General features: G+C 47.3%; 1 protein-coding gene across 5 annotated transcripts in view; it reads right to left on the bottom strand.

The window, feature by feature from the left end:
• The window catches only part of DARS2 (aspartyl-tRNA synthetase 2, mitochondrial), a 149,686-nt gene that overhangs the window by 43,048 nt on the left and 81,342 nt on the right, over window positions 1-25,296 (bottom strand). For all 5 annotated transcript variants that reach the window (XM_069231585.1, XM_069231587.1, XM_069231584.1 and 2 more), the window contains exons 13-16: window positions 22,144-22,206; window positions 19,140-19,292; window positions 17,541-17,759; window positions 1,871-1,981 (exon numbers count right to left, since the gene is read on the bottom strand). In XM_069231585.1, the coding sequence (XP_069087686.1) occupies window positions 1,871-1,981; window positions 17,541-17,759; window positions 19,140-19,292; window positions 22,144-22,206 (546 nt within the window). The remainder of the gene's footprint in view (window positions 1-1,870; window positions 1,982-17,540; window positions 17,760-19,139; window positions 19,293-22,143; window positions 22,207-25,296) is intronic.

Below are 25,296 nucleotides of genomic sequence, written 5' to 3'. Positions count from 1 at the left end.
ACTATACTCACCGTTCTCTGCAATGGTGGAACACCATCAACCTGTTAAAGGGGCGGCCTTTTCTGGACCCTGTTCCCCACATCAATCTCACGTCAGATGCCTCACAGACAGGTGGGGTGCTCACCTACAAGACCTCACAGTACAGGGTCTCTGGGATACCAAATATCAATATCTACGCATCAACTACCTAGAGCCTCAATGTGTTCGCCTAGCATTGGAAGAGTTCCTACCTCACCTGCCTCACAGGTTTGTCCTAGTCCGGATGTACAATATGACAGCCATGTATTACCTACAAAAACAGGGGGAAGTGCACGGCCTTTACAACTATCACAACTGTCTCAGACCATCTGGAAGTGGACCCTACATCACAACATTCACCTGTTGGCGTAATACCTTCCGGGAACAGACAAGGCATTACCATGAGTGGATACATGGAGCCTGGCCTCCACACTGGAGCAGGTCAAATCCGTTATTTCAAGGACTATCCTTGTGACTGCAATTGCCATGTCCTTCAACTCAAAATTCTCTGAGGAGGCTTCCACCTTCCTGACATACTTTACAAATACAATAAATAATAAAATTAAAAAAGCTTGGTAAGTGCCAGGCACAAAGTTTGCCCAAAAAAAACACAGTCCACGGGACCTCAAGTGCTCTTAAAAACTGATGGATGTCTTCTTAGCATCTTGGTGCATCCTAATAACCACTGAATTTGCAACCTCAGACACCAGTGTTGCTTTCCTAACTGTTCAAGAGCAGCCACCAATTGCAGCTGATACATAACATGCTAGGAATGTAGTACAGGGCACAAGTTATGTTAGCACAGATGTCACAAAGGTGAAACACTGGCTCTGCACACATATGATGTGTGTGATACTGAATGTACAGCAAGTATTGGTGAAGGCCTGGCATAGCATATACATCATGGGATGAATACTAAGTATACTCATAAGCGATGAGCACAACATAGAAGTCAAGGTTGTCGTGTTTTTTTCACAGAATAGGGACAGCACAGACTGGTCCTGGTGGCCTGACATTACGTGTACACATTATAAATGTGAGAACTGGCACTGCACACAGAATGAACTTGATGAGCACACATACTTGTGCAAATTTATCACAGCAGAGTTAACAAATGATGGCTGTAACATTGCTATGTTTTTAACACCTGGTGTAGTTGAAAGATCAGCGCAGCACAGAAATTAATAATACACTGCTTTGTTTACAATGTGTAAACAAATGCACCTGGTAGACAATACCACAGCGTACAAATGACAGGAGTAAGTTGGGGAGTGTTAATACTTTTACAGGTGACACAATAGCACCAACCAATAGACTAATGACAGGATAAGAGGATGGTGTGTGAACATGTGCACAAATAAAGGACTGTCACTGCACACAAAATAGGTGTTCTGCACTTTAATGGCTTTATGAGAGGAGTGTTCAGCTCAGTGTGATATTGCCATTACCTCTTATAAGAGATGTACTGCCAAACTACTATTGGGTGTGATAATGCCTTATGAGGTTGAGAATTAAGCACAGCAATACACATTTCAGAAGTGTGCTGTTGCTGTCACACATCTCAGTTGTCAGACTGACACAACATTATCAGTGTGGGCTACATAGATTATTGTGTGCTCCTGATGGGAAGTAAAGTCCAGCATGTGTTTACTTCAGAATGTGCTACAGTCACCTCCTACAGCAATAGATTGGCATGGCACTGCTAGATGAGGTATTGCCAGCCACACCTCACTGAGGTGAAAATTAGGCATCCGTGGCATATTATAGTGGCATTTCATACAGATGGCACAGTAGTACAGCACTACTGAGGTGGTGTCCCTAGTAGAAGGATACTGATCAAGTATACACCTACCTTCAGTATGTTCTCTAGCACATGGCGCTGTAGTTCAGAGTTGTGGATTCGAATGGAGCCACCTCCTATCTCACTGCCATTCAACACCAGATCATAATGCTGTCCCCGAACCTGGAGGAAAAGGGGGCAAGGAGTAAAAAGAGAGGAGAAAAAGAGATTCATAAAGGTGTAGGTACGTAATACATATGTGGTTTATATGTAAAAAACAGAAAATTACATTATTTACTATTTGCAAATACCTAATAATAAGAATCTAGCCGAAACACATACCAGTCACACCTCCCATAAAATACCACAAAAGTAGTAACTGACCAACATTATAAATGTACACAGTAACTCCAAGGAAAAGGGTGGTTTCATAACTAGTAAAGAGCAAGTTACTTACATTTGGTAACACCTTATATGTTAGAGACTATTTAGGTGCAGATTCTTTACCCTAGAATAATCCCCATACGTCAGACTGGATCAGGAAGTTTTCAAATAATACTGCTAGGCACCAGTAGGTGGAGTTGTTCGACTCCGTGTCAGTGGCGTCACTCGCACCGGAAATTACTTGCACAGTACCTATATAAGTGCCATCCTGGAGAGCTGACATCAGTTATTTTTGCGACTTTCCACAACAGAAGCGTGGTTTCATGATAAAAACTGACCTCTGGTCTAAACTACTAAGGCTCTGAGAAGGGTGTCCCTTACACTGCAATTGGCTTGCAGAGCAGGGAGGGTGGGAGGGCCGGTAAGAAATCTGCAGATATGACTGAGTCTCTTCCAGGTAAGGTATTACTAAAGGTAAGTAACTTGTTCATCTGACAGACTTCTAGTTGCAGATTTCTTACCTCAGAATAGATGCCCAAACTAGTCCTCCATGGAGGTGGGTCTGCAAAGACAATTTAAACCAAGAAAGCCCTGCAGGACCGAATGGGAGAAGTGCCCATTGCGATGGACCTGAATGTCTAGACAGTAGTGTTTGGGAAACGTGTGCAAAGATGCCCACGTTGCTGCCTGACAGATATCCAGGACAGGGACTCCGCGGGCTAATACAGTAGTCGCAACCTTAGTTCTGGTGGAATGAGCATGCAAACCCCCACGGAGTCTACAGAACCTTCATTTTCGTCTCTCCTACATACCCCATGAAGAGTTAATCTCCACTCTTGTGCGATCAAGGCAGAACAACAACGCTCTTTTTGGGTCCATATAGTGAAGTCTCTTCTCTTTGGAGAGCTGAGGGGGAATAAACAAGGTCGGCCTACATGGAAAGGAGTCACAACTTTCAGAAGGAAGTAGGCATTTGTCTAGAGCACCAGCTTGTCCGGATAGAAGGTGGTGTAGAGAGGGTATGCCAAGTGTGCCTGCAATTCGCTTACCCTTATGGTTGATGCAATAGCCACTAGAAATACAGTTTTGCTGGTCAAAAGCCTAAGAGGGGAACTGTGCAGAGGCTCAAAAGGTGCACTCATTAGGAAGGTTAGACAAAAAGAATAGCTCCCACTGGGGCATGATGAATGGCTTTGGGGGAAACGTGTTACAAGCCACAACAGGTGACTTGAACAAAGAAGGTTGGTCCAGCAAGCGCAAAAATGCTGAAATGGCAGATAAATAACCTTTAACTGTGCCCAGAGCAGAGCGCTGCTGGGCCAAAGATAGAGCAAACAGAACATTAGAAAGAGGTGCAGAAAAACAGTTGATGTTTTTACAATCACACCATGCCACAAATGTATCCCAATGGCAGGCGTAAACTGAGTTGCTGGACAGAAGCATGCTGCCAGAATAACAACAACAGACTTCAGGAGGAACGTCGAAAGCTGTCAACTGTCACTGCTCAATCTCCATCCATGAAGATGAAGGGTGTGCAGGTTTGGGTGTAGAACCCTTCGCTGCTGCAGCAACAGAAGATCTTCTCCTAGAGGCAGCCTGATCGGGGGACCGTTGCTCATGCTCAACAGCTCGGGATACCAAACTCTCCATGTCCAATCCGGAGCCACAAGAATAGCTTGGGCCCAATAGGTCCTGATCTTCTTAAGACCTCTGGACAGGAGTGGTAGAGGTGGAAAGGCGTTCAGTAGGTCGGAGATCTGTTTGAGACAATTAGCGTATCTGAGCAAGAGTCGCCTTGGACTCCAGTGCACGAAACTGCTGACATTGCGCAATCTCAGCAGTGGAGAGCAGATCTGACCAAGCTCCCTCCTACTGCTGAAAGAGGACTCGCACCACCTTCAAATGGAGACACCATTTGCAATCCACTAGGCATCTCCAGCTGAGTTTGTCCGCCCTGGCATTTTGAGAGCCCACCAGGTGTTGAATCAACAGGGAAATGCCCTGGTGTTCCAGTCATGTCCAGAGACACAGGGCCTCTTGACAAAGGGTTTATGACCCAATCTTCCCTGTTTATTGAAGTATCATATGGTGGAGGTGTTGTCTGTGAACACCTGCACGAGAGTGCCCTTGATGAAAGGAAGAAAAGCTTTCAATGCCAAGAGAATCGTCCGAAGCTCCAACAGGTTGATGTGGAGCCCTGGAGACAAGAGGCCTCTGATCTCAACCTCTCCCAGATAGTCACCACTTCACAGAAGTGGCTGGGGGAGGGTGAGGGGTCTGCAACTGACCCAATTGTGATTCGTCAGCTACCACTGTAGATCTTTCACAGTTCCTGCTGTGATCTAGACCATATCGGAGAGATTCCCCTGATGCTGCGGTTATTTTGACTTCAGGTCCCACTGCAGAGAATGCATATGCCAAGAGGCACGGGTTACAAGCAGGATGCAAGAGGCCATGAGGCCCAATCACCTCAGGATCCTTCTCACCGAAATCCAGGATAGAGGCTGAAACATCAGTACGTAGCCTGAATATCCTGGACTCGCCGCTCAGGAGGATAGGCCCAAAACTGCTCTGGGTCCAAAGCAGCTCTGATGAAAGGGAGCATCTGAGAGAGACTCAGATGAGACTTGGACATGTTGATAGTGAACCTGGCAAGTGCAGAAGATTCCCTGTAATCAGAAGGTGGGAGACTATTGCCTGTGAAGAGCTTGTCTTCAAAACCTAATCATTAAAGTAGGTAAAAACTGGAGCCCCTATAACCTACGCAGATGAGCTGCAACAACTGCCATCACACGAAGAGCGCTGGTAAGGCCGAAGAGGAGCACAGCAAACTGAAAGTGCTCTTAGCCCACTGTGAACCTCAGGTAACGCCCGTGGGCAGGCAGGATGGGAATGTGGAAATATGCATCATGCAAATCCAAGTCTCCTGGAACCAGGGCAGACAGAACCTGCAAGTTTGCGAAAATTCAGAATTTCTCCTTTTCCATGAAGTGCTAGAGAAGGCGCAGGCCTGACCTCTAGCTACTTGGCCCATTTGGCCTATGGGACCCGCGTCCTCAGCCATGAAAAGGCTACTAAGTCTGCAGGCTATGGTCACTGGGAACGTATGGACGTGGTTGGAACTCCCTTATGTGGCCACAAAAGGGGTGGAAGATGGACTGGGGTTGACAAGGGCCCATAGACAAGCCCCAAGGACCTGGCTACAGCTCTGATTTCCTTAAAGTGCGCCAGCGCTGAGTCCGCCTTCTCCCCAAAAAGATGAGAGCCATCAAGGAGCATGCCGGTTAGTGAGTCTTGGACTTTCCCTGACAAGCCAGTGGGTCTCAGTCAGGCATGGCGCCACAGGGCCACTGACTATAAAATCTGACCCAGCAAGATGGTTATGCCCAGTCCACATAGTATGGTTAATTATGCTGAGTCACTCCTTTCAGCAGTAGCATGGGAAAGTATGGCTCGGGCCTCCTTTGAGACTATCAGCAGCCTTGTGCAACCGAATCCCAGATCGTATGAGAATATCAGCCGAAAAGGCACGCAATGTTCACCGACCACTGTGCAAGGCTAGTGGAAGAGAGCATTCTCTTGCCAAAGATATTCAGCCTCTTGGATTCCATGTCTGGTGGAGTGGTAGGGAATGTGCCAGGATTGACCCTAGATGTGGAGGCTTGAGTGACTGAGCTCTTCAGGGTGGGGTGCTGGGTAAGGAAACTGGGGCCCTCAGGAGCAGAGCAATGTTAGTGGGCAATTGTCCTATGCACAGGTGTCCCTGTGCAGGGCTTTGACCAAGCCCAGAGTAGGATGTCAGTAAGGGCTTCATCAAAAGGGAGTAAAGATTTGGAAGGGGCGACTCCCAGCAGAAGAAACTCTGTCAAGACATTCGTCTTGACTGCCACTAAGGGAAGTTGATGGTCCAAGACCTCAGCCGCCCTACTCACCACCATAGTGGAAGAGGCTTCCTCCTCTGTAGTCACGGTAAGAAGAGAGACCAACCCAGTATCAGGTGAAGTGTCTAACCCACTGACCTCCGCCGGTTTCTCATACCAGTTGTCCTCATTCTCTCCAGGAGATGCTGGTATCCATAAGGGTGTTCAGACCCCTCCTATTTGTCTCCCTCTCTGGGCTGTCAAGGGCAAAAGGCACAAGCTCTGATCCATACAGCATGGTCCCAGTCGGCGCTGGAAGACACCCGTCTGGCTCGGTGTTGGAGCGGGAATGACGATGGGGATGAAAGCCACCATGGGGCGTTGGCAGCGCCGCAGGCATCAACACTGGAGTGGGTAACGAGGAAGGTCTCAGTCTCGCAGGTTGCTCCACTCCTGATCTAACATGGGATCCATGGGGCCAAAGGGTGAACCCAACAGCAAGGTTCCAGTGGGGGCCCCTCCTGAGGCCTTGGGGCCCAAATTTGCTCCAGAAGGGCTGAGGCCCCCCAAATATGAGGTGCATGCCCTCTAACAATTCTTTAATCTGGGCGGGGGTCGCTCTGGGAAAGTCAGGGAAGCACGGAGCAGACAGTGACTTGGACGAAGCATGAGGCCTAGAGTGCCGACCATCCCACTCCTTGTCAGAAGACTTCGACAGGTGTTGCGAAGTTGAAGATCTTTTTGATTTCTTACATCTGTGGGGAAGCTGGATTCTGGGTGCAGTACCTCTCTGCTCCCACTTTTTTGCCTGGTTTTGATGCAACAACTTTGACTGAAGGGCACTGGGTTCCTGCTAACCAGGTCCCCAAGTGCCAGTGTTCCTTCCCCTAAAACAAGAACCCTAGTCACTTGATCCCCAAGTGACCAGGCCTTAAGCACCTTTTGTGACTCCCTATTAAATGATACCCCTGGTACTTAGGGCATGGGTACTGAAGAGGATCCCTAGAAGCTGCAGCACAGCTTGTGCCACTCTAAGTGACCCAGCACCAACCTCATACAGACTGCCACCGCGTGACAAAGGTGCTCCAAGAGTGAAAATGCAACATGGCACACAGCCAGTGTGCCATGTCCCCTAAACACTGAGTGTAATATTTGTAAGTCACCCTCTGCAGCAGGCCTTATACCCATAAGGCAGGTTGCATTATATTACATGTGTGGACATATCTGCAAGAGCAGATATGCCCCTACTATGCCTTTGCTGATTCTTAGACATAGTAAGTGAACAGGGAAGCCATTTTAAGTACATGTGCTGGTCAATGGTTGAAAAGAATTCCCCAGCTTCATGATGACTTCTCTGAAACTAGGGATGTTTGGTATCAAACATCTCGTATTAATAACCTCTCACTGATTTCAGTGATGGATTTATGAATACATGCACCCAGAGGGCACATTTGAGGTGCCCCATGAAAACTATCATCCTCTGGTGAGCTGACTAGTTATAGCCAGCCTGCCACCAACAGATGAGGTTTTGACCCCCCCAAGGTTGACAGCCCTTGCTCTTTAGAGGTCAAAAACAAAGCCTGCTATGTCAGAGGTGTTGCACACTCCTCCTACTAGGATGGACCTGCAAATCTGCATTTCAAGGAAGTAAGCTTCAAAGGAGCCCAACACCTTTGGTATGCAGTTCTGGCTCTCCTCAGAGGGAGATGCCGACCCATTCATTTAGCACCTGGACAGGCAGGAAAATTAGTTATACAGGAGGCATATTGCAATTGCGGCTGGACACACCCCTAGGGTGACCAGCCTGAAGTGAACACAGCCTTAGGAATTCTGCCATCTTTGTGTGGTGGAATTAGGAACTCTCATACTAGGTGATACCCACTCCTCAAAGGAAGTGGTCATCTAAGGGGTGTAGTGACCCAAAGGGTAAGGAGGCCTCTGGCTACCACCCTTCACTCCCCTTAACGCCCCTAAATTGAGTATTTAGGGGACCCCCTGATACCAAGACCTCAGATCTTCGCTTAACACAAAAAAACAAGTGGACAAGAAGCCTTCTGAACCCGAGAACCGAGGAGCACGACTGACTTGGCGCCTAGCCTGCCTGTTGCACCCGACCCTCGAGGAGCAACTGATCTGTCCTGCCGCTGCAGCCTCCAAGAAACCAGGAGAGCTGCCAGTGCTTCGCAAATCACCAAGAAGAACTCCCTTGGAGCAGAGGATCTGCTATCCTGCATCTGCAGGCAATCCAAGAAATAACTGTGAGGACAGGGACTGCAAAAAGCTTGATGCCGGACAGCACCACTGCACCCAAGTATCCTGGCTTGAGCTAGAGTGGGCCAGTGGTGCCAGAGTGGTTCCCAGGCCCTCCAGAGATAATGTGCAATGGCTTCTGCCACTTGTGCCTGCAGACCCTCCCATACTGCAACCGCCTCCAGTGAAAGTGACCCGATAGTCCACTGCACCTCTGAAACAGGACTCCCTGCACGGAGGAGAAGAGGACCACAGGTGTCCCTAAGTCCCTGGGACTCGTGAGACCTCAATCCACTCGTTGGTTCGGTCGGACTGGACTCCCAGGCCACGCCTGCAGCCTGGTTCTGTGGGCCCTCCTCTACCACCACCAACATCTAGTGACAGAAATCTGATGGTCCAAACCACCTCTGCACCCGAATGCCCCTGACCAAGGAGAGCAGAACCAATGGTGTTCCTACAGCATCGCAAGACTTGAACCCTCTTGGTAGTTCGCCCGGAATGGACTCTCAGTCCACCCATACAGCAACTCTGTGACCAGACCGATCCCCATAGACTTACATGGGGCACCCAATGTTGAACTGCACCACTGCATCCGACTGCCCCAGTGCCGCCTGAGGTGACCTGTTGGTGTGACCTTGGACTTTGCTCCACACATAAGTTAAGTCCAGCAGACTGGTCCCGTAAGTCGCTGTACTATACCTATATGCAGTGCTTCTTCTTCCTCCAAAGGACAACATTGCCATATCTGAAAAATTTACTAAGTGACAACCTTTGCAAACTCTAAAAATTCATAACTCGAAAAGTACTATCCTCTGATAATCTTAACTGCTCACCCATGCTACCACAAAAGAGAGCATCTGGGATGTCATTTCTGCCTTTGTGATACCTTTGGGGTTTTCCTGGACTCTTTACAAAGTGCACCTCTTTAAGGTCCACTAAATAAAGAGCCAGTTTCATACACCCATGAAGGGTCTCGGGACCTTCAACACAATTGGGATCTTGTGTGCTGAGGGGACCACCCATATTGGGAGTGCATAGTGCTGCAGTCCTTGAAGATCCTGGAGTTGTGGTGCCTCGCCAAGCACCACAAACAAACCAAGTGTGGGTCATTCACAGACATCTGCCTGTGACAGGAACCCCATGGTTTCAAACTGGTCAGTTTCTTTGGGGACACACTGTCACACCAGAAGAGAAAATCTCTCAAAAATAGGGTTTGACAGAAGTTGAGAAAAAAGCCAGTCAAAAAACGGTTTTGGCTAGCTCTTCATGGATCAGAGCTATCGAGCGTGAAAAGGAAAGAACTGCACGCCAAGGTGGTGCTTTTGCAGGTACCGGCGCATGTCATTTCTGACGTAGGCTTGATGATGTGAACCGAACTATGCTCACTAGTCAAGAAGGGAAAACATGTTACTGTGCATCTGCACCAGCTACGAACAGCAAGCAAACTAGAAATTAAGGCACTCAGCTGTGTTATTTGGGAAACTGGGCCGAAATACAAAGAATACATGATCCAACAATGTAATTTATTGTGAACCATAAGAATAAGTAACCACACGTGCTCGTTTAGCAAAGTCAAACCACAGTGACCACAGATTTGAAATCGTCCAAAAGAAGCACTTCATAAAATGTTAATTCTGAGAGTAAATCATTCACTGATCTTCAAAACTAAACTGACCATGTGATGTTCCCCTGCGTTGTCTTTTTGACCTTCCCTATGGTGCTCGCTGTTCCTGGTGAACTCCTAGGAACCTTCTTTATACTACAGTGCTTAGAAGCTGCTACAAGGTGGTGTTCAGCGTGCCACCAAAAAATAAAGCCAGCTGAATGCAAGTATGATGCTCCACACAGTAGAGTCAAAATTAGATGCTGAATGCAAGTATGATGCTCCACACAGTAGAGGTAAAATTAGATGCCTGGCCACAAAGGAAGAGGAGTGGTCCACATATGGTGTTAATTTAACTCAGTCAGTTGATCACATGCTGCAGGTCTGTAGGGAACCTACACACCACAGGTTTGAAATACTTCCTCATCCTTTTATCTTTCAGAGTTAGATACACTCTGTGGTGTGCACTACAATAGTCCTTATTATCATTATTAAATATGCCCTGCTTTATAAGTTAAAAAACATTTCATATTGAAATTACATTGGCAGATTGTGTTATGTAATTCACTTCCAAAGTGTAAACTACATCAATGCTCCAGCACAAAACAGTCTGCTTTGAGCAGATCCAATGTGTAGGAAAGTAGCATCTTTCTGACATAGTTACCCACACGTTTTGCCTAGTGTCAGTGTGTTCAGACTGTAGAACACTGGGATCCTGCTAATTAGGACCCCAGTGTTCATGCTCTCTCCTCTAAATTTGGTTGCTGGTAAAGTTTTACACCCAACAATTGGCATACTGGTGCAACCATGTAAGTCCCAAGAATATAGTACTTGGTTACCCAGGGCACTGGTACACCAGGGGTCTCCCCTGAGCTGCAGCTCCCCAGTGACTGTGCTCTCTCCCTCTAAATTAGGTTGCTTAGGACTTAGCACACCCCACAACTGGCATACAGGTGCCCCCGTATAAGCCCCTAGTATATGGTAGTTAGATATCCAGGGCATTGGGGCACCAGGGGTTCCCCATGGGCTGCATGTATTGTGCCACCCATGTGAAACCATGTAAAATGTGTCTGCAGGCCTGCCATTGCAGCCTGCGTGAAAAAGTGCATGCATCCTTTCACTACAGGTCACTGCACCAGGTCAGTGTAAGTCACCCTATGGCAGGCCCTTCTATCCCAGAGAGCAGGGTGCAGGTACTTGCATATGACGGCAACTCTGCATGAGCAGAGATGCCCCTACAAACTCCAGCTCAATTTCACTGGTCTTCGTAAGTGCGGGAAAGCCATTTTACCTGTGTACCCAGCTAGACAATGGTAACTCCAACCCTGGGCATGCTTGGTATCAAACAAGTCGGAATCATTCCCCAATATTGTTGCGAGTACTGGTTGTATGATTCCATGCTCTCTGGGGGCTCCTTAGAGGACCCCCAGCATTGCTCCTACCAGTCTTCTGGGCTTTTCCGGGAAGCCCGTGCTGTGCCATCCCTCAGACAGGTTTCTGCCCTCCTGCTGCTTAACCAGCTCAAGTAGAGGAAGGCAGAACAAAGGATTTCCTTTAGGGAGGGAGGCACCCCCTCCCTTTGGAAATAGGTGTTACATGACTTGGGAGGGGTAGCCTTCCTAAGCCACCAGTATGCTTTGAAGGGCACAGTTGGTGCCCTCCTTGCATAAACCAGTGTGCACCAGTCCAGGGAACCCCGGTCCCTGCTCTGGTGCAAAACTGGACAATGGAAAGGGGAGTGACCACTCCCCTGCTCATTACCACCCCAGGGGTGGTGCCCAGTGCTCCTCCAGGTGGCCACTTGATTCTGCCATCTGGGATCCAAGGTGGGCAGAGGCCCCTGGTTGCATCTGAGTGGCCAGGTCAGGCAGGTGACGTCACAGCCCCCTCCTGATAGGTGGTCACCCTGCTAGGTGACCAATCCCCTTTCCTGGGCTATTTAGGGTCGCCTCTTTGGGTGGATCCTCGGATTCGACGTGCAAGATTCCAGCAGGACTCCTCTGCATCGTTTACTTCATCTTCTGGCCACTGGGACTGCAAATGGACCCTTCAGGAACCGACAATCTGCAACTCCAGTGATGACTTTGCTCTGCAACATTGTTTCTCCGGCTCCTTCCTGCAACTGCAATATTTCCCTGACTGTGCATCCTCCTCTGACAGGTCTTCAGCCTGCACTAGAGGCAAGAAGGAATCTCCCTTCGAGAGAAGGAGTCACTCCCCTGCATCTGCTGGCACCAACTGTAACGACGACTGGCTGCGTGGATCCTCTCTCCTCCCGAACTGCGTGGATCCTGCATCACAGGTGGTGGTTTGGAGTGATCCCTTTGTTCCTCTCTGCCAGGTGTCCAACTTGGGGAGACGGTAAGCCATTTCCTCTCCTTGCAAGACGGAACCCTGTGTACCGCGACTCTTGCAGCTACCAAATCTCGTTTGTTCCTCCTCCAACGGCTCTTCGGCTCCGTGTAGCCCCGGTCTCCAGCACTCTTCCCTGCAAAGCACAGTCTCCTGCCTGCTGCTCCAACGATGTGGGGCTTCTTTTCAGGTGTGCTGTTGGGGCCTCACTGCGACTCCTGTGCCTGCTGCCTGTGGGTTGCCTGTTGGGGCTGCCTCCTCTTCTTGTGACTCTCCCAGCTGCTGAGGGTCACCTTGGACCCCCTACTTGGGTCGAGTCCCCTGGGCCTTGCTGGTCCTCTTCAGCCTTGCAAAACCTTATTCTCTGACTTTTTCATTTGCCAAGGCTTGTTGGTGGATTTCCAGCACCACTGGCTGACTGCATCACGACCGCCGACTTCCAACATCACTTGCATCACCTCTGGAACTCCTCTTCTGCTCCTGTGCTGCACTGCTGACTTTCTTCATCCACCGTTGACGTGGTCCTGCATCCACTGAAGGCAGGGTAGTGGCTCCTGCCACAGCTGGACACTCCAACTCGATCTGGACTTGGTCCCCTTCCTTTGCATGGGCTCTTCTGTCAGGATGTACCTTCGGTTTCTTCCTGTCTTGTCTGGGGCGTGCACAGTCCTTTTCCAAAGTTCTCCTGTGGGTTTGGGGGAAAAAACAGCTACTTACCTCTTCCCTCCTGGTCGCTGGGGGGCACCCTAGTACTTACCTTTTGGGGTTCCTAGTTCCCCCAGCTTCCCTCTACTGATTCCACTTCCTTGGGTGGGGGACTGCCTTTCACATTGCACTTACTTAGTATATGGTTTAGTCTCCCCCTGCGGCCTTCATTATTTCCTACTGCTTTTACTATTTGCTATTGATTTCTATGCTAATCACTGACTTCTAATGTGCACATAATAGTGTGTTTACTTACCTACTAGTGGAGTACTGCCTGTACAGTATTTTAGTATTTGTGTTACTATAATACCTTTATTTTTGTAACACTATATGGTTCTTTCATGAGTGTTACTGTAGTGGTATTGCATAAGCTTTGCATGTCTCCTAGATAAGTCTGGGCTGCTCATCCACAGCTACCTCTAGAGAGCCCTGGCTTCCAAGACACAATTTACACCTCACTATTAGGGGACACCTGGACCTGGTATAAGGTGATAACACAATAGGTGCTCACCACAAACCAGGCCAGCTTCCTACAGTGACCACCTCTCCCTTTGAAATAGGTGTCTCTGGGCTGGAGTGGCCTCTGAACGCCACCAGACTGCTTTGAAGGGCCCATCTGGTGTCCTCCTTGTATAATCTGGTTTGCACAGTTCATGACCCCCCATTTTCTGCTCTTGTGCGAAACTACACAAAGTACAGGGGAGTGACCACCCCCCTTGTCCAGCTCCTCCCCTAGGGAGGTGCACAGAGCTCTGCCAGGTGGCCAGTTGATCCTGCCAGCTTAGCAACATGGTGGGCAGAGGCTCCTGGGATCATCTGACTGTTTAGGCCAGGTAGATGGCGTCCCGGACCCCCCTCTGATAGGTGGGTCACGACAGAGTGACCAACCCCCTTTTGGGGTTATTTAAGGGCTCCCCCAGGGGCGGGTCCTCAGATTCATTGACCAAGACTCTACAAGAAAGTCTCTGCAAGACATCTTCTGCCCCTGGCCTCTGGAAGCACTGTTGGTCTGCTTTTGAAACTGAAACAAGACTGTATCCAGTTGGGAGAGCTTCCACTGCAACATTGTTTCTCCAGCTCTTGCAAGATTTCTGCAACATCCGTAGCTGTTCATCCTTCAGGGTCACAAGGGCTTTGTTTGCATCCAAGAGGCAAGAAGAAATCTCCCTTGGTGTGAAGGAGTCACTCCCCTGCATCCGTAGGCACCTAAAGACGAAAACAACCGGTTGGTGGGTCCTGCTGTCCCACAGTGAACAAAAAGGCTCTGCTTACAAGTGCTGGTTCTGTGGTCCTCGCTGGGTTCCTCTTGCCTTCTGACCAACTTGGGAGATGGTGGGCTCTTCCTTCAGCCACTGGAACGGAACCCCTGTGCAGCGCGACTGTTGCTCTTGCCAAGGATTGTTGACTCTTCTTCCAGGAGATCTTCAGGCTCCAAGAAGCCCCAGCCTCCAGCACTCTGCAATTCAAAGATCAGCTTCCACTCTGCAACTCCTGCGACGTTGCTACTCCTGTTTTGTTGTATCACTGAGGCCTTAATCGACTCCCTGTGCCTGCTGCAAGTGGCTCACTCGTGGGGGCTCCTCCTACTCCCAGATGGCTTTTTTCCCTGCTGAAAGCCTGCCCTGGCTCTCTTCCAAGGGTTGAGTCACTAGGACCTTGTTGGCCCCCAAAAACCTACAATCTTCCTCGCAACAACTATTTTGTTTGCCAAAGGCTTGTTGGTGGTCCTGCCAGCCACTGACCCTCCTGCAATCCGGCCACCGAAGGGGAACAGCTAATGGGCAACTCCAAGAATCTTCTGCATCCCCTACATTTTGCAGCTGGACTTCTTCCTTCACCGTCCTACAGGAACTTCCCCTCCAAGAGGGTGAACATTGCCTACCTGTACTGCCTGGACATCTCCAAATGGTCTGGACACTGTCCTCTTCTTTTTCAGGTTCTTCACATCTGGAATCCACCTTTGGGTTCCACTGGCTTGGTCCATGGGTTGCACCAGCAGCTGGACAACTGAGGCTTCCTCTGGGTTCAACAATGATTTCCAATGCCACTTCTCCTTTATGCACCTGGGCTCCCTGGCGTAAGTACTCCGGTGTTCTGGGTATCCACTGGTAGGGGCACTATTCCAAACTTCTTTGTGCCAACTGGTTTTCTTGGGTCCACTGGGAAGGTTCCTGAATCCATAAAAATCCAACTGCCTATGGGACTCCCGGCTCAATAACAACTCTGCACCCGGGCACCTGTGGGATTTCTGGTACTTACCTCTGGTAATTTCTTACTCCCCCTGCCTCTGGGATTCTAACATGTCTACCTTGATTGGGCACCTCCATTCTTATACCACTTCCTTAGCAAATAGTTTGTTCCCCCCATAGGGCCTCGTGTATTTCTCTGTTATTCCTGTTTGTTTCTAAGTGTATATTTCGGTGTAGATATCTCCAAGTGGAGATATACCAATGTTAGTATTGCAGTAGTGTTATTATAAAGAATACTTTATTTTTGCAACAGCTGGTGTGGTTCTTTCTTGTGTGAGAGTTACTGCCTGGCTATTGTGGTATTGCAAGTGCTTTACAATCCTCCTAGATAAGCTTCAGCTGCTCACCACAGGTATCCTTAGACAGTCTGTGCTACCTGGACACAAACACTATCACAAAGGGTTGCCTGGACTCGGAATAGGGTGCCACACCATAAGTGTACACCATATACTGAGCCAGCCCCCTACACAAGGCTCCTCTCACACTGTGTGGACCATAATTATGTGGAAAAGGAAAGAAAAGGGACACATATGTAATTGTAGCAGTGGCAAACTAATTGAACTCTTGGCATGTCATTTGCCTTCATTCAAGTCTGTCAGGGCTGCCTGTAATTGGAATGATGTGAATGTGAGGTACAATTTCAAGGAAAATGGAGAAAAAACTTTGAGTCAGCACTTGGTGGCACACTGAGCCACCAAGTTCAGTGGCTATTTAACTCCTTCAAACTTTGAAATTTATCGAACCCTGCTAGCACTGGTTAATGTGCAGAAACATAACTGTTTCAAAGTAACCCTCATTCACAATAACTAATAGTAAGCTCTGACACAAATAAGTGAAAGCAACTCAACAATCTGTCTCAGTGCTGACTTAGGTACTTAAGAAACAGAGGAGCTACTGGAGGTCATGCCCAGATATTTGGGATACATTCTGAACAATACTAAAGCTCTGGCCTCCAATTCCTTACTATGGAATATTCTCGATGTAGACTGAGCAGCAAACATCTTCAGTCACACAAGTAAGATTCTCTTTGTACTTGGACTAGTTCATCTCAGAAATGTTTGGCAATAACAACAAAGGATTGTTTCGACCTAGACAAATAGAACTACTGGGAGAAGGTGAACACAATTACATTACTCACTGCCTGTCGACGGGCTATGGCTATGGTCAATTTTGGAGGAAAGATCACACATGAAGGCATGCAAGATGTATCACATCCTAAGTAGTTCAGAGTTCTGTTTGAAATTTGGAATGGAGGCTATCATTAGCATCACTCAAAAGTCGCTAAAAAGTCTCATCCTCCACATCTCTGGCAATAGTCTGTTATATCCTAATGGTGGTTTCAGAAACATACTACTGCCCTCTCCATGAAACCTACGTGGTTCAACAGCAGAGGTACCTGACTGCTCAAAAATGTGTAAGACGTGCAACAGATGCTTTGCTGCATCATAGATCTACTGACCGCTACCCAGTACAAAATGGTGTAGCTAAGTTTATATAGACGCTGTGGAGGCAATTTCGGAGTGTCTTCCCAATTATATTAATATATACTACCAGCATCCTTGCTAGAGGATTCTACAAACTAGAGTGGCATAAAGAAAACCAAACCGAATGTTTGTGTGCATCTAGTGTTAAGTGGCACATTGAAACATTGAAGAATATTTATATTCAATGAAAAAAAAAAACAAAGGTTGCAGGAATGTTACGGTTATGTACTGAATTTACTCGTACAAAACCTAAGAAATTCAGCAGTTATAGTTATTTCAAGTAACTATAACTCGCACCCTAAGGTAAGTATAACTCGTGCCCTCACCATGCACTGCTAATTACCCCACGTTATACATCACTCATGACGTCTTTGATATTATCAATGGTGTTATCAATGTAACATTTGCAGTAAAAAAATTATCAGAAAATTGTGCATGGCGAGTGTGTGAGATATAGTTACCTCAGGGCATCAGTTATAGTTACTTTAGATAACTAACTATAAATGATGAATTTCTATGGTTTAGTATGTTTACAATGAGAGCCTATTTATAACGTCCCTGTAATCGTTGTTTTTTTTAAGTGAATTTCTATGTTTTAAAAAAAAAAATCTATTTCCTAACTATAATAATGTCTCTGTAAGCTTTATTTTTAGTGAAAAAAATATATATATACACACACACACACACAAACAGTAAGTCCTTAGATTTTATATATATATATTTTTTTGGTGATGTGTTATTGTTTTAAATATATAAATATATTTAACATTATGACTGTAAAATTGCAAAGACTAGGTCACGTGCAAACTATAATTGTGATAACAAGCAAAAAATGCACATTGTATTTTTAGGTACCTTCCTGGGGTCCGAGTAAAGGAAGACGCAGTCACTTGGGTGGGGAGCAGTGAAAGGGTGGTGGGCTGATTCCAGCCAGTCGGTCTGATCTTCTTTAGGGAGGAAGAGCGGGAAATCCACTACCCAGAGAAAGTGGAACAAGGATGGGTCTCGCAAGACAATTCCACGGGACTCCAAAAATGTGGCACACTCCAGTCGCAATTTACCTAAAACAGAGCACTGGTGGACGGGAGAGAATTAGAGAGAGAGAAAAAGAATAAGAGACAGAAAGAGAACCAGTAAATTGTGTGTGGAAAAACACAAAATGTAAAGACAAATAGATCAATTTATTTTTATTTTTAAGTTGACACTTTTCAAAATGTTCAAGTTAAGGACAGATGGCCACGGGGAGTTAGCAGATGGAGACCTGAAGCCAGCCCAGGTGTAGCACCATGGGCAGCCATTTGCTAGGGGGCAGTACTGAAGTTAGAAGCATACAGTAGCCACTGGCGGCCAGTTATTTTAGGAGAGATGGGGGCGGGCAGGACACACAGGCACACATGCACACTCATGCTTACTCATTCACACATCCATTCACCTAACCTAACATCAGCCAATGAGGGAAGGCAGCAGTCCCAGCCTCGTCACTGAGTGGGATGGGGTCAGTGAGACTGCTGACCCCACCCCACTCTGCGACGAGGTACCACTGAATGACATTTGGCCCTGGGCGCTTCAGGGCTTAAAACTGAAGTGCCCATATCCGAAGCAATCGGTGACGTTCCCCCTCATCATGAGGGGAAGGGCCAAGAGGCAACTTTGCTAGGCGGTTCAGGTTACGTCCACATGGCTGTGACTTTTTCAGCCCAGCAAAGTTCAGCTCAGGCAGCCGGGAGCCTGCGCTAATAGCGCATGTCTAGCTCCTGGCTGCCTGACCTGAAAATGAAGAGTGCCTGTCAGGCTGACCTTTGCTCAGCCTAACAGACACTCTTCTTGAGGGGCAAAAAATGGGGGAGGGTGCGAGACCCCTCAGCCCCACAGGACGGGCCATGCCTTAGAACACTGCACGACACTTACATAAACGAGAGGGTGATGTGGTGACAGGGGTGAATCCCACGGGCTTTAAATAAGTATGGTCTGCCAGCAGCAAGCACAGTGATTGCTCGAGTGCAGCACCACAAGCTGTTATAACCTGGGTTTGACTTCCACATTCTGAAACGCCAATTTCCAACACAATCTGCATCATTTACTGTACTCATTTCGTTGTACCAAAAGAATGGCTCTCACACTCCAAAAGATTCACCATACTAGTCTTGCCATGCTCTACACTTATTACAGCATTATAACACTATAATTAGGGAGCACTGTGTAAATAAGGTATTTTTAGGAACAACAAAGACACTTTAGTACATATTTCTGTTCATATGAAGGTTTATGATGGAGACCGTACAGAATCTGTGTGACAACTCTGCAGGTGAAGACACAGTGTGGTGGACAGGAGGTCCTGATCAGATCTATGTCTGGATCTTTTAACTCTGAATCACCAAAATCTTTCCAATCAAACATTATGTTGGGTTGAAAACAGCCCTTCTTTCAGGCAGAGAGGCGGTGCCTCTTGCTTACCGTGGCCTCATGCTCCCCAGCAGCAACAAGGAGAACGTCACCGGCCTTGGCACCCGTGAGCTGACTGAGTTGTGCTTTTTGTTCTTCAGTCCACAACTTGGCCAATCGAGCCTTCCAGCTGCCATCGGGCCTCAGGATTAGCCAGGATACATCCTGCCCATAGAGAAATATTATGAAGACGTGACAGCAACTGGCCACACACAGTGCCCAACTCAAACTTCTCCACGGTCTCCAGGCAGGGAGAGTGTCACCTGTGATAGATCAGGCCGCCATTCTTTTTTTTTAAGTGTATTTATTAGTTTTCTGATAACAGTACAAAACCATAACAATGGACACAAAAGAATAGTGCAAAACATCAGTATATTGTAGCTCATCCCCCGACGAAGTGGGATAGCATAGACAAATCCATAAGCTCACGGTTAGCAGTGTTGAAGGCATTATGACAGTCACAATATGGCATGGATATTGGACAGTGGCCAATATTTTCGACTAGAACAAAATGAGTGACACCACCAATAATAAGAGTGAGCATGCCAACAGTTACCAGGCAACATACTATGCACCTGGGACCCCCACCGGCTATCAATGAATCAAGTACAATCAAATACAAGTGATGACCATAAATAAAACTGCATGTCTACATTCAAGTGTAGTGATCAACATGCAAGTGGGCAAATCATCCTGCAGGTCATGGTACGGCGTCCCATACCTTATGATTTTTTTGGGAGCATCCACGGGCTCTATAAGTCACTCTCTCAGCCTTATATATAGATCCATTCCTCGCCTCCACTCTGTAATCGTGGAGGGCTAAGGAGAGCCCCAATGCTTGGCGACGTCGCTCTTTGACACCACCAGTCCCAGGTCACTGAAAAGGAGTTTGACGTGCGGCAAATCTACATCTGTGTGGATGCAGAGTAATATGTAGGGGAGTTCCGTTGGTATCTGTGTTTCGAGCACCTCCCTCAATTTGCCTATATTATTTACCCAATATTTCTGTATACTCGGACATGTCCACAGAGTATGCATGAACATGCCCTCAGGGGACCCACAGCAGAGGCATGTCGGGGTCCTTCCCATCGAGTGCAGTCTCACCCTATCATAATAAATCTTGTGCAGGATTTTAAACTGAATGAGTCTCAGTCGGATTCGTATGGCCACTGTGCGGGGGCGCATTAGGGAGGTCTCCCAGTCATTATCATCCATTGGCCCCAGGTCTCCCTCCCATTGGCACCTGAGACACCCGAGTGTATCTAGCATATTATTGTTTAAGGTTTTGTATATCCAGGAGATGTCTTTCTCTTCCACTGTGCCCATAAGGAGACAGCCCTCTAACGGGGCGTAATCTGGAAGGCCAAATACATCTACGTTTTCGGCTCACCAACCGTGCGCTAATTGGATGTAACAATAGTATTGAGATCGGGAAAGAGAGTATTCCTCCTGTAGGTCGGAGAAGGTCTTCAGTGCACCCTACTTTATAAGGTGACCCAATTTAGAAATACCGATGGTTGCCCATCCTTGAAAGTCCAGCAAACTACCCAGTTCCCTCAAGTAGGATCCCTCCCATAACGAAGTTACCCTGGTGAGTGTAGCATTCCAACCTATCTTGCATCCAGCCTTATGCCAAGCCTCTATCATAAGTTGTGTGGGTAGCAAGAGGGCTTGCGTGCCCCTGACCACCATATAGGTAGTGCAGGTAAGATTTATGCATGAATTGACTTCTCTCAAACAGATATGTAGGGTGGCCCCCCGGTGTGTGTTTCCAGTCACTTTTTGCTGTCAAGTGAATTGCCCAATAATATGCCCTTAGGTCTGGTAGAGCTATCCCCCCATGGTATGAGTTTCGGTGGAGTGTCTGAAGTGAGATTTTGGGGTGTTTCCCGCCCCAAAGGAATGTAAGGACCTCCTGATCTACTTTGGCAAAGATGTCATCCGGCAAGTTCATTTAGTGGGAGTTTCCCCCATCGCTCCTTGTCCTTGTGGAGCTCAGAGATAACTGCTGTTAGAATTTGCGCTCTTCTTTTAGTGGGGTCTGTCGTAATGTAGATCCACAAATATTTAAAGCCAACTCCATCTATGTTTAAGTTAGCCAATGGTAAAATACATACACTGCGGCCCCCCCATGTGGAAAAATTTCGATTTGGACCAGTTGATTCTATAGCCCAAATAGGGGTCCATATTCTACAAGTGTCTCCCAGACCCGGGCAAACGTCTCTATCGCTGGTGACGCATGCCACCTTTCTTGTGATCCCTGCTTCGCATCAGGACTAAAAATGGATGGAAGATCCAGGAAGTACTTCCTAACTACCCCAATAATTGAAAATAACTAATGCAAGGAGCATTTTCAAAATTGCAGTGGTCTAGCTGACCCTTTTACAATACATATGGCCAGTTGGTAGAATCACATTGGAATACAAAGTTGGTAGACAGTAGACTGATGGGAGGTCAAGAAAAAAGGAAATAATTTATGTTGGAAATTATCTGAGGTTGTAAATTACGATCACAAGAAGCCAAGTAGCAGGGGAATTTACATTTCAGGCATTGCATTTCCTCTTACAAACCACTGTAATCTCGAGCTTTAGTCCACTAGATCGAGATGCATTTCCCAGAAGCCCAAAACTAGAAACATAGCCACTCTGACGTGGACTCATGTGGTAACTCAATAATTAGCACATTTCTTGCCAATTTTGCCTTTAGGGACATAACCCATTGTAGAGCAATCCCGTCACTGAGGATATTTAAGGAATGAGTGACCAACGGAAGGCTTAATATGCAGGATATTCACATAAGTAACATAAAGTAACTATGTTGAGAAGTAAATTACATAGTCAGTGGCTGTTCTGAAAATCTGGCTTAGCCCAAGACAGGTTTAGGGTGTTTATGGATGTGGGCTCCAATGTGTGTACTTTCCATCTAGCGGTAGAGAGGATCAAACAGCAGACTGAATGAACTCTGAAGAGAGAACCGGATTACCACCAGGGAGTAGCAGAGTCTCCACTCTACATACCTGATTGCATTCGCTCTTGGCCAGTTGTCCCAGAGTCTCCAAATCTTTGCCCTTCAAGTATTTCTAAAGAAGAAACCAAAACGGAACAAAAGGATTCACATCAGTGTATGGTGAGATATTTTATGACACAGAGAGACTGCAATGAGAGATTGTCTACCAATATTCATGAATTCCAAGAAATGACAATCACCACAACAAAGAAGCAAAGGAAGAAGGAGGGCCCCATCTCAACAGCTGAGCAGCAGAAGTGGTGGAGTGCCCCAACCAACCAGACATTGTATAAAAGTCTAATCAACACTGAAGTCTTTACAAGTTGACAGACAGAGGCTCTTTGTTTTCATCCAGCAGCCAGAGGATCACTATATCACGTGGGATATATTGCTTTCATAACAAACAAAAATGCATCCACTAAACCAACTACCACCATATCATTAAGGTACGTAGATGTAGAGTAAATAAATCTGTAAGTTGCCTAGATGATACAGTAATGGTTGATATATTGGATGCAATATTTTTGTAGGTCAATATTTTGACCATGATATAGATACATACAATTGCTAGACTCGACAAGTATGAGTCTCTCAAATAGAAGCGTGGCACCCTTCCTGCTTTATCTCCCCAAAACCCAGATGGAAAGGAATATTAGAAGGCTCGGTATGAAGTTATTTTTGTGCACTGATACTTTAATTTGACACGGAGTGTGGTAATAGTTGCAAGAGATGTATAAAATATTAATTGTGCCAGCAAATACGTGAGGCGTGTTACTGTCACAAAACATTCAACTGCAGGAGAAAATTCTGTCAAGAGTTTTAGACAAATACTTTTTCCTAGCCACTGCAGATTTTTTTTGTTGCAAGTATATTTTTCAAACTTCATGATGTTTGTGGAGAAAAACCCTATGCAGTTCTACACACACCTGATTAGCAACACCTTTTATTTCCAGCTCTGAAATTAAGAAATGTTTTAACTAAATGTGGGAAGCTACACAACACGACAGTAAGACTAGCAAGGCGCCCAGAGGAAAGGAGAAGGCATTTATTACTGTGTAATGAATGGTGCTAGAAGAAAGACTATAGTCAATTGTGCTAAAGAGACCTGCTTGTGGGAATAGCCTGTCGTGGGAGGGGACCATCCCAAACTATAAGGACTGAGACATGGGTAGCGGTGTTGTTCTTCAATTTTTTTTTTTTTAGTATAATGATACGTACACAAACTTGCATTTTTGTTTGTATCAGAGATATTGCTAATCGGTTTAAGTTTTGGATATGCATATTGATTCTCAAATCAAGCTAGCAATGGGGAAGACAGAGCACTGCAGGAAACTACCCTCTTTTTGGCATGGCTACCCCCACTTTTTCCCTGCTGTCAGTATGCTTTGACTGTTTGCACTGGGTCCCGGGTAACCAGAACCGCAGTGATTGTGCTCTCTCCCTCTATATTTGGTTACCTAGGATTTTGCACATGCCACAATTGGCATACTGGTGCCCCCATATAAGTCCCTAGTATATGGTACTTAGGTATCCAGGGCATTGGGGCACCAGGGGCTGCAGCATGTATTATACCACCCGTGGGAGCCCATGCAAAATGTGTCTACAGGCCTGCCATGGCAGCCTGCATGAAAAGGTGCATGCACCCTTTCACTACAGGTCACTGCACCAGATCACTGTAAGTCCCGACTATGGTAGGCCCTCCTAGCCCAGACGGCAGGGTGCAGGTACCTGTGTGCGAGGGCACCCCTGCATGAGCAGAGGTACCCCTACGAACAGGGCTGGCTTTAACGCTGGTGGCGCCCAGTGCAACAGTCTTTTCTGACCCATTACCACCTCCTCGGTTTCACTCACTACCATCCCGCAAACGTGCCCCTCATCTCTCTATAGCCCCCCTTCACATACATTAATTTGTTTTAAAGCGCTTGTAAAGGCCTCTGTTCTTTGCTGCAGGCATATTAACCCTCTATGCTACTTTATGGTGATTCGAAGCTGCCCGCTAGACAAACCTCCCATCTCTCTTTCTAGCAAGAACATTAATGACAAGAGGTATCTTGACATTTTAGTTGTTTCCTCAAGGCTGGGCGCATAAGGACATTTTCAGCAGGTGCTTTTAAATCACAAGTTTCGTAAGTCATTGCTAAACACAGCGCCCTCCTGAGGTCAGTGCCCCCAATCCAGGTCAGCACCCGGTGCGGCTGCACCGCTCACACCGCCTTAAAGTCAGCCCTGCCTATGAACTCCAGCTCCGTTGCACCGGACTTTGTGAGTGCAGGGACCCCATTCTATGCGTGTACTGGGCATAGGTCACCACCTATGTCCAGCTACATAATGGTAACTCCAAACCGGGGCATGTTTGGTATAAAACATGTCGGAATCATACCCCAATACTGTTAGAGTATTGGTTGTATGATTTCATGCTCCTACTGGTCTTCTGGGGTTTTCCGGGCAGCCTGCACTGCTGCAGCCCCTCAGACAGGTTTCTACCCTCCTGCTGCTTGACCAGCTCAGGCAGGGGAAGGCAGAACAAAGGATTTCCTGTGGGAGAGGGGGGTAACACACTCTCCCTTGGAAATAGGTGTTAGATGGCTCGGGAGGGGTAGCCTCCCCAGGCCACTGTATGCTTTGAAGGGCACATTTGGTGCCCTCCTTGCATAAACCGGTTTGCACCAGTCCAGGGACCCCCGTCCCTGCTCTGGCACAAAACTGGATAAAGGAAAGGACCACTCCCCTGTCCATCACCCCACTAGGGATGGTGCACAGAGCTCCTCCAGGTGGCCACTTGATTCTGCCATCTTGAATACAAGGTGGGCAGAGGTCCCTGGGAGCATCTGAGTGGCCAGATCAGAGAGGTGACGTCAAAGCCCCCTCCTGATAAGTGGTCATTCTGCTAGGTGACCAATCCCCCTTCCTGGGCTATTTGGGGGTCTTCCTCTTGGGTGGGTCCTCAGATTTGACACACAAGATTCCAGCACGACTCCTCTGCATTGTTTACTTCATCATCTGGCCAATGGGACTGAAACTGGAACTACCAGGAACCGACAATCTGCAACTTCAGCGACGACTCTGCTCTGCAGCATTGATTCTCCGGCTCCATCCACAAACTGCAACATTTCCCTGGCTGTGCAACCTCTGAGGGTGGGGACTCTTCAGCCTGCACAAGAAA

This window comes from Pleurodeles waltl, chromosome 4_2 (assembly GCF_031143425.1).
Source record: "Pleurodeles waltl isolate 20211129_DDA chromosome 4_2, aPleWal1.hap1.20221129, whole genome shotgun sequence".
Lineage (NCBI taxonomy): Eukaryota > Metazoa > Chordata > Amphibia > Caudata > Salamandridae > Pleurodeles > Pleurodeles waltl.
The sequence above is the reverse complement of the archived record's forward strand: the minus strand, read 5'-3'. Positions and strand labels throughout refer to the sequence as shown.